This window comes from Trachemys scripta, chromosome 1, assembly GCF_013100865.1.
Source record: "Trachemys scripta elegans isolate TJP31775 chromosome 1, CAS_Tse_1.0, whole genome shotgun sequence".
NCBI lineage: Eukaryota > Metazoa > Chordata > Testudines > Emydidae > Trachemys > Trachemys scripta.
The window spans coordinates 156632522-156642068 of record NC_048298.1 but is presented as its reverse complement, the minus strand read 5'-3'; the positions used below and the strand labels follow the sequence as shown (position 1 = coordinate 156642068).

General features: G+C 40.1%; 1 protein-coding gene and 1 long non-coding RNA gene across 2 annotated transcripts in view; one reads left to right on the top strand and one right to left on the bottom strand.

Annotated features, from left to right (window-relative positions):
- Positions 1–235: 235 nt before the first annotated feature.
- Positions 236–9547, top strand: part of CIP2A (cellular inhibitor of PP2A) — a 32291-nt gene continuing 22979 nt past the window's right edge. The window contains exons 1-4 of the mRNA XM_034790719.1: positions 236–456; positions 4039–4186; positions 5707–5819; positions 9094–9188. Of these exons, the coding sequence (XP_034646610.1) occupies positions 355–456; positions 4039–4186; positions 5707–5819; positions 9094–9188 (458 nt within the window). The 5' untranslated portion in view covers positions 236–354. The remainder of the gene's footprint in view (positions 457–4038; positions 4187–5706; positions 5820–9093; positions 9189–9547) is intronic.
- LOC117887927 overlaps positions 7203–9547 on the bottom strand; it is a 58407-nt gene continuing 56062 nt past the window's right edge. Inside the window, exon 5 of the long non-coding RNA XR_004648229.1 lies at positions 7203–7839. This is a non-coding gene — a long non-coding RNA (uncharacterized LOC117887927). The remainder of the gene's footprint in view (positions 7840–9547) is intronic.

The window sequence follows — 9547 nt, the reverse complement described above, 5'->3', positions numbered from 1 at the left end:
CACCGGGGCGACGCTCTCTCCACAGAGCTATGGCGGCCTCACTTCCAACAGACAGGACCCCGGGCATGGGAAGCGTGCCGGACGCTATCTCCACAGAGCTATGGCGGCCGCCGTTCCCAGCATGCACCTGCAGGAAACTGACTCCGCCCCGCCCGCTGGGCCGAGCTCCCAGGATGCCCGCGCACGGCCCCCGCCCACGGTGCCATGGCGACCGCCTCAGCTAGCGCCGGTCCCGTCATGCACCGCGCGGGGGTTCCGGGTTCGGACGCTCTCAGAGCTAAGATGGCGGCGCGGGCGCCAAATACGATTGCGAGCCAGCTGCGCCCGTGAGGCGCCGGGTGGGGCGGCGGCGGCATGGACGCCTCGGCCTGTATGAAGTCCCTGCTGCTGGCCGCCGCCCAGTACCGGGCCGCCAAGAGCCCGCCCCACGCGGCGCAGCTGCAGCGCAGTCTGGAGGTGAGCGCGCGCGGTCGGCCCGGGGTCCCGGGAGAGACGGGGCCGGGAACCGCGCAGCTCCCTGCCTCACACCCCTCGTCGGGCTGGGGGCTCCTCGCTCGCCGCGCTGGTCTCTCTCTGCTCGGGGGGAATAACTCTGGGTCCCACAGTATTGGGTGGGTGTTTTCTTAAAGTCCCAGCTCCGGGAGTCCCGGGATCGGGGGGGGCGTGTCACTTTTTAAAAAAATCCGTGTTAAGCTTGGAAACGTGACTCAAGTGCATTAAACTCGCACGCCCTGTGTGTGGCCCCCGGGTAGCAAAACGAGCCTTACCAATCTGTGCTGCCTCTTAAATCTCTCCCTCTTCTGTCAGCGAAGTCCACCTGGTGATGTCTTTAAGCCTGGCCTTCTTTTTTTTTTTTTTTAATGGGTTGGCAAAGCTGCAGCGGCAGCCCCGTCACGTTCCTGGGGTCTTGCACCCTGTGTTTTTGTTTATTTAGTCGCTTTGATCCCCTTCTCTCCCCATCCTTGCCTTTTGTTGTTGTTGAATTAATTTGAAGCTGCAACTGGATTGCAAATACGTTTACAGAGGAGATTAGCTCAATTTAGTCAGGCTGTTCTTGCCCCTGCATGGACCATTGAGCCCCTGGTCTGATTGCCCCTTACCTCTGTAGAGTCTCTTCCCGTGTTTGCTGCTGGTTCTTGTTAAAGAAATCATTGTCTTTAAAATCGCACTTCTCCTTGGAAATGTTGTTTCCTGTTGTTTCTGGGGACACAACTTGGCCTATAGCTGTAACTGACATGATTAAAGAGAAACTTTTTTTCTATATCTAGTTAATTACTTTTTGAGTATGATCAGTTTTATAGCTTTCACTGAGTAGTAAGTCAATTTGCCCTGTTCTTCCTTTGGACCTTTCATACAGGCATAGAGTAAAGGAAAACACTAAAAAAAATATGCATTTATAAAACAAAACAATGAAAACTGTCAGGGAGCCTAAAAGGCAGGTATACACTTGAGACTCTTTAATTTATTAAATTTGTCTAAGCTTCGGGATGATTGTGTCTGTAGAAGATATGCTAATACTTTCTTGCTGTCATTTAATAATAGTATTTTGCATTTATGTAGTCTCTTAAGGACTCCAAAGCACTTCTTAGTTTGATCTACAGATTATACACTGGGGTCATTTCATAACTAAAATTGTAAATATTAACAAACAAATCAGTGGGGTGAGACTTGAATGAAGCAATTTCCTATTTTATAACATATGTATTTACAGTTAAAGCCTCCTTCCCCAACCCTGTGGATAGGATTAAAAAAACCCATCCAAATACATGTTAAAACTAGGGCTGTCAAGGGACATTGTACTGTTGTAGCCGGCATCACAAGATATTTACATGTCAGATGTGCTAAAGATTCATGACCCTTCATGTTTCGACCACCATTCCAGAGGACATGAGTCCATGCTGATGATGGGTTCTGCTCAGTAACAATCCAAAGCAGTGCGGACCGACGCATGTTCATTTTCATAATCTGAGTCAGATGTCACCAGCAGAAGGTTGATTTTCTTTTTTGGTGGTTCAGGTTCTGTAGTTTCCGCATTGGAGTGTTGCTCTTTTAAGACTTCTGAAAGCATGCTCTCCACACCTAGTCCCTCTCCGATTTTGGAAGGCACTTCAGATTCTTAAACCTTGGGTCGAGTGCCGTAGCTATCTTGAAATCAAACATTGGTACCTTCTTTGCATTTTGTGAAATCTGCAGTGAAAGTGTTCTTAAAATGAACAACGTTCTGGGTCATCATTCGAGACTCCTATAACATGAAATATATGGCAGAATGCGGGTAAAACCACAGAGCAGGGGACATATCTTACCAAAGGAGATCAATCACAAATTTAATTAACAAATTTAATTCCATGCCGAGCATCATCAGCATGGAAGCATGTCATCTGGAATGATGGCTGAAGCATGAAGGGGTATACGAATGTTTAGCATATCTGGCATGGAGATACCTTGCAATGCCAGCTCCAAAATTGCCATGCAAATGTCTGTTCTCACTTTCTGGTGATCTTGTAATTAAGAAGAGTGCAGCAGCATCTCCCATAAATGTAACAAACTTGCTTGTCTGAGCGATTGACTGAACAAGAAGTAGGACTTGTAGGTGCTAAAATTTTACATTGTTTTGGTTTTGAGTGCAGTTATGTAACAAAAAAATCTACATTTGTAAGTTGTACTTTCATGATAAAGAGATTGCACTACAGGACTTGTATGAGGTGAATTGAAAAATACTATTTCTTTTGTTTATCATGTTTACAGTGCAAATATTTGTAATAAAAAATATACACTTTGAATTCAATTACGACACAGATTACAGTATATATGAAAATGTAGAAAAACATCCAAAATATTTAATAAATTTCAATTGGTATTCTGTGTTGAACAGTACAATTAAAACTGTGATTAATCACGATTAATTTTTTTGAGTTAATTGTGTGAGTTAACTGCGATTAATTGACAGTCCCAGTTAAAACCCTAATCAACCTTGTTTTCCCAAAATGCACTTGACAGTCTACTGGTGCGAGTTATGAGTGGTACATGAATGTTTTACAACTGAAATTGTCAGTTGCATAACTTTCAAAATATGCTCAAATGCAGATAATTTAATATTTTAATGAGTATGTCTGTAAATCTTTCTTGTTCATTTTTGTTCTTCATTGTCTATAGCAACCAACTGTAGACATAACTGCTGTAACTTTTTTGGTTGTCTATTGTATAAACTAGTTGTAGCAAACTATTCCATGGTATAGGCTGTAGAGTTAAAATGAGATTAATTCCAGCGTATTTTAGTGAATTTTGACGGTTCTACATTAAAGAAAACAAGTCATTCTTTGGCACCTCCTAATTTGGAGTTGAAGAAACAGAGTTCAGTCTTTCCTGCCTTGGTTCTTTAATGCAACAGATTAGCAGACTGTTGTTTGTGACTGATATTTCATATCTTTGTATAGAATAATGCCTTTTTATTGAAATTCTGTGTCTTACTGTGAATTAATCTATCATATTTAATTGGGAACTAGTTTTCAAACCTTCTGTTCAAACAATACATTTCCAGGCTATGTAAAACCAATATTTTTTTTTATCATAAAAGATGCATAAACTGATGGGTAATTTACCTGGTGCTGTATGTTTCTCATGTACAAATACAGACTTGTAGTATTTTTGTATTTATAAACTAGTAATGATTTGTGTTCACGCAGCAGCTGTTAACTTAAAATCAATTCCCAGTGGTATAATTGGTAGTGCTGTGCACAAAATAATCCAACTATTAATTATGAGTCTGAAACATTAATATTTTACTGTACCCTAGAATATTTTCAAATATTAAGGACACACATACAGTAGTGAAAAACATATTTCCAGAGTTCTACAAATTCAACAAAAGTGAGCTAAAAGAGGCAAGCGAAAGTATCCATGTGCTGTCAATGATGCCACTGGTGTTGGTAGTATATTGTATTGAACTGAAAATACGACTCTCCTCTGAATCTTCTGCTGAACTGAGACAAGTACTGTTGCAGTTATATAATACTTATTTAATTTAAAATGTCTTTTTAGGTTATCTCTGGATTGAAGCTAACAAGATTGTTTGCATCAAACCAAATACTGCCAAGTGAATGTCTCAGCTGTCTAGTAGAGCTCATTGAGGACCCAAATATAAGTCCATGTCTAATCCTGTCTGTGATTACTTTGCTGTCCCAACTAGGTAACTTGTTCACATGTTTAACTTTTCTCTTAGGGGAATTAAGGCTAAATTTTTAAAGATTTTTAATAAGTCTTAAAACAGTTGGAATCAGTGACAGGTTGCATGTGCAAGTGAGTTATTTGCTATATTATTTGTATATTATCTGTGTAAATTTGCATTGATTTGAGGGATGGGAAATAATTAACTCTGTACTATAACAAAATTAATAAGTATTTAGTTTTCTTGCATTCTGTGGGAGCACAGAAATTGCCAAACTGAATCAGAAAAAAATATCCATCTGGTTTAGTATTGTCTCTAATATGGCCCGTACCAGATGCTTCGGAGAATTATGTAAAAGCTCCTGTGCTTGACAGCTATCTAATATACATAGGAGAAGTTTGTTCCTAAATCCATATAGTTAGTGGTTGTCTTACATTCCAAAGCATGAGGGTTTCTCTCTCTTTCTCCATCAACCTAGCTTGTGTAACTGATGAATGACACTTGCAGTATTCATTTTCTTTGACAGCTGCTTTCCCCTTGAGATTCTTCCACAGTTGCAGTTAGCAGAAGACGTGTCAGAGGTATAAAAGAGAGGGTTGCTGGCAGGGCATTTGTTATGGGACTGCACATTTGGAACTTGCTTCTGCTCTTTAACGGACTCAGGCTGATTCAAGCCAGTCTCCAGGGCATGCTTGAAGGATGATCTTTTCTTTCTGGCATTTAGCCCATAAAAGTTGGGAAATGAATGAGGTTGCAGAGCATTTGAAGGGGGCTGGTCTTCTTAGGTTTATTACATTTGGTTGTATGTTGGTATAATATGGGGTAGTTGGAGTTTGTTGTGTTTTTTTTTTTTTTTTTTTTTTTTTTTGGTAAGGATTTTTATGGGTTCCTAGAGCTCGAAAAAATTTTTTTTTTAAATGTGTAGCAGTAACCTAGATAAAATGCCTGTTTTAAGCTTATTAAGTTCTTTTCTGTGTCTTGTGATCTGAGGGTGATGGGTCATGGTTAGAGGTAGACTTGACACTGGATAGTTTGTAAAGGCAGTGATCGCCTTTGTAAAAGTCTGCTTCTTTACTCACTAGAGTGAAGAGTAGTTCTATCTTGCAGTGTTTGTAAACTTAGTTTTGAGGGCCCTCCGCCCCAATCTTGGCTGAAGAACTACAAGTAGATTTTCTGTGTAGGCTAATAAAGCTGCTTGACAGTTTTGCACAGCTGGCCTATAATACTTCAAGAGGGGTTTTTTAGACAGGGTGGAATGGTCCTTACAACATCCTGTGAAGTAAGTGGTAGTGGTCTCATGTTGCATTTGGGCAAAAGGTAGTCTGGAACAAGCAGAGAGAAGTTTTGACTTGCTCATGGCCACAGAGCATGTAAAAAGTTACGGAGCTGGTTTAAAAAAAAAAAAAAAACACACACAAAAAAACCTAGGGATACAGCTCAGAGTTACTTGTTCCCAATTCAGTGCTCAGACTGCTAGCTAATATTGCTTTTATTATTAACTACTGTTGTGTAGGACTTTAACAAATGCCTTTACACTGTAGTTTTGGACAAAGAGACCAGAGAAGTTCTTCAGAATACTTATAATTTGACTAGCGTGCTGGCAGGAGTGGTTCACCGAAGCTCTACCAATCCTAATGATCCAGTATTGTTACAGGTAAGACAAAGTAATGCTTAATATTTTATCTGTATCATAGAGTTAATTCTTCTAAAGAGTCTATTCTCAAAAATTTATAACAAAACCAAAAATGCTATATTTTTAATAAGCAGGGATCCCTAATAGAAATCGTGAATTTAGTAAACTCAAGGTCAGGGATTCTCACAAGAAATGTTTTGGTGGCCTTAGAGTGCAGCCACCAACTCTTGGTGGTGGCTGCTCTGACAATTTTTCTTAAAATACTTAACTTTAGGAAAAACAAATATGCACATATACATGTCCAAATCGTAATTTATTTAAATAGGTTTTTTGCTGACTCAATAATAAAAATAATGTACAATTGTCTCTCTTCTTTACTGGACATAAACAGAATAGAAACAAAATAAGGTGCTTTGTATGGTCTTGTCTTTTTTTTGTTGTTTCTTTTTCTTTTTTTCTGTTTTTCTTTTTTTTTTTTTTTGACTTGCTAAATAGTAAGTCTACTGCTGTGAAAACTGATACTTGTATGTTTGCTAATATCACTTTAAACTGAAGACTTATTATATAGCTCGGAGGCAGTGAAGAGCAATGTTAACAAACATACAAATATCGCTTTTCACAGCAGAGTTACTCAGCCCCGGCACAAGCCCGGGCAACAAATTAAGCCCTGGATAGAGAGGTGGGTAGGGAGGCAGCGGGGGCCAGGGGCCGAGGGAAGTGGCAAGGTCCAGCGACATTGGGGGGGTTGGTGAGCCTGCAGCCTGAGCTTGAAGGCCTGCAGCTGGGGGATGGAGCCCCACAGCCAGAGCCTGCTGCCCACCACCCCAGGGCAGAAGCTGGAAGCCCAAGTCCCACTGCCCCTGGGAATGTGTGGAACTCACATCATCTGCCTGCTCCTCTGGCATTTGTGGCTCCAGAAAGGAACAGGGCCCAACCCCTGCTGGCAGCCCCAGGAGAGGGGCCACTGCTTCCCCTCCCCAATCACTGCCCAGGAGTCTGTGGCCGCAAGAAGAGTCCCTGGTGGCCGCATTTGAGAAACATTGTTCAACGTGATCTCCCTGATTATATAGAATCAAAGTATTTAAGTTGTATATTTTTTATTTACTGTCTCAAAGTTTTCTATATATAACACCATCATCGTAGTATCTATGTGATGTACAAATGGTTTTAGGACTACTTTTCAGTATTTACTTACGGTAAACTGCTTATATACTTTTATCTTGTGTTTTCACCCTGCTCTAATTTAGAAGAATTATTGACTTAGAAATGGGCAATGTTTACTTCAAGAAGCTTGTTGGGGGGGGGGGCGCGAGTGGTTTCATTTTCTGTTGTTTTAAAGCAAGTATTTAGCTTTAAGGATATCACTCTTGATAGTCTGATATATCTGTCTTGCATATTTCCATCTTTAAATTTTTGTTACAGACCCTTTTAATCCCCCATCTCTTGTAGCACTCTTCATCTGTAGATCTCAAAGCACTTTACAAAGGAGACAGACATCTCTATCCCCTTTCATAGACGGAAGAATGAGTGATATAAATACTATAGACACTGATTCTCTGGTCAACTTATTTGTGTCTACTCTAGCATCAGTCATTAATGAAGGGAAAACTGGCTTTTTCCCTCTTAAGGTCTGCAGGTTACTTACAGTGGGTCCATGTTTTCGTTCTTCCATCTATTTACAGCTATTAGGTCTGGTTCTGCCTTCAATCAGCCAAGGCAGAATGGGAATGGCTGTACGTTTTTTAGACCCTGCCATTTATGTTCTGCCACCAACAGCTGCAGCCAGATCCTACTCATTCTTCTTAAAGCAGTCCTCCCCAGATTGATTTCACTGGTTTTGGGCTGTCCTCTTTATTAACCAAGAGCATTTGGCAATGCTTTTTTAACCCTTGGAGATTTTCTTTTAGCTGGTACTGGTCTGCTAGCTGCCATTTCGCTGCCATCCTTGTGTTGCAGTTCTTTCTTTATGGTGGAGAAGACAGACAAAAGAACAGAATCGGCCTGCAATGCTGCACTCCTTTGGTAGTGTTTAGACAGGGATCTGCAGGGAAAAGATTGAGTCACCATTGCAGCCCATCTCTTTTGATCTAAGGGGACTCTCCAGAGGTCACAGGGCCTGTGAGGGACTGTTAAGGCACCAGGCGACTCAGGCAGCTCATGGGTTTGTCTGGTGTTTAACATATGAAAGCTTCTCTCAATCTGAAAATTCCCATTTAAAATAGCAATGAAGTGTCTAGGATGGCGGTGGTGGCAACCAGCCTATTTATATTTGTCCCCACTTCCCTAACTTAGAAATTTTAAGTTATATATTTGGGTGATCTCCTTTCCTATGCTATGTAAAGCTTTACAGTCAAATCTCAAATTAGCTACTTTGGGAAGTTGAGTGAGTAAACTCATTTCTCTGCACATAAAAAGGGGAGTTGGGGGTATTTATAGTAGAGTTTGTAGGAAAATTTTTGTTGTAAACAGACATTTCCTATGGAAATTTCCATTTTGACAAAAAAAGCCATATTCCTTTGGGGAAAAAACCTTCATATTAAACAATTATACTGTTCTTTATATGCATGTCTACTTACAATATACTATTACTGTTGTAGATTACATTTTGGAGGTCTCTAAATAGTTATATGGGATTTGTTCAAAAAAAAAAAAAATTCAGGAGCCTCACTGAAACTCAGTTAAATGTAGAGAATCCCTCTACCTCATTGCAAGTTTATTGGCCAAGCTGTGTGAGAGAACTGAGCAGCCTATTCCTAAGCAAGTCATATGTGTTTGAGCATTCAGATGTACTAATCCAAGATTGTTACCTTGCTTTCATTAAATAAGTAAAGATATGCTAAGTGAATATCCTACATATATCAATACTACATTGTTTCTGTAACACCATAACTTTCTACTTACAAGATCTAAACGTGATTCAAGTCTCAAAATTAACACTGCTTATTCTTATGACACATTAAACCAGTAGTTCTCAAACTTTTTTACTGGTGACCCCTTTCACATAGCAAGCCTCTGAGTGCGACCCCCCCCCCCCTTATAAATTAAAAACACATTTTTATATATTTAATACCATTATAAATGCTGGAGGTGAACGGGAGTTTGGGGTGGAGGCTGGCAGCTTGCGACCCCCCATGTAATAATCTCACAACCCCCTGAGTGGTCCCAACCCCCAGTTTGAGAATCCCTGCATTAAACTGTAGAGAAGTATCCTCTGTAGTCTTAACACCAAATGTCCATGTTCTACAGTAGAATGTTGTGGGAAGGCTATATAATTGACTTGGTTTTATTTCTTCAGAGTATTCAACTTCTGCAGAGATTAACCTACAATGTCAGAGTTTTCCATGCCAGCACTCATATTGACGAATTGATTTTATTCCTAACGCATCATGTGTAAGTATGTGTTCAGTTTTCTTTTTGGGGAGAAATCTTTAGCTAAACACATTTCTAAACTTTCTTTAATAGCTTCATTAATTTGTTATTTCACAAGCTTTGGATGTAGCATTAATTATGTAGTAATCACTTCTAAATTACCAGACATTTTGTCTCTTTCAAAGTGCTATTGTTGCAAAGAATATTCAAAGATGGGGCATTTACTCTACAGCTGGTAGAGTTTAAGGAGAATTTGAGCTTTTTGAAGAAATAAGATAAAGAAATAAACCAAAAAACTAAAATAGCCGTGAGAACACTTCTGCCTGGCATTTAGACTTATTTCACAATTTGAGCCACCAACTCTACAACAAGCTTTGTCC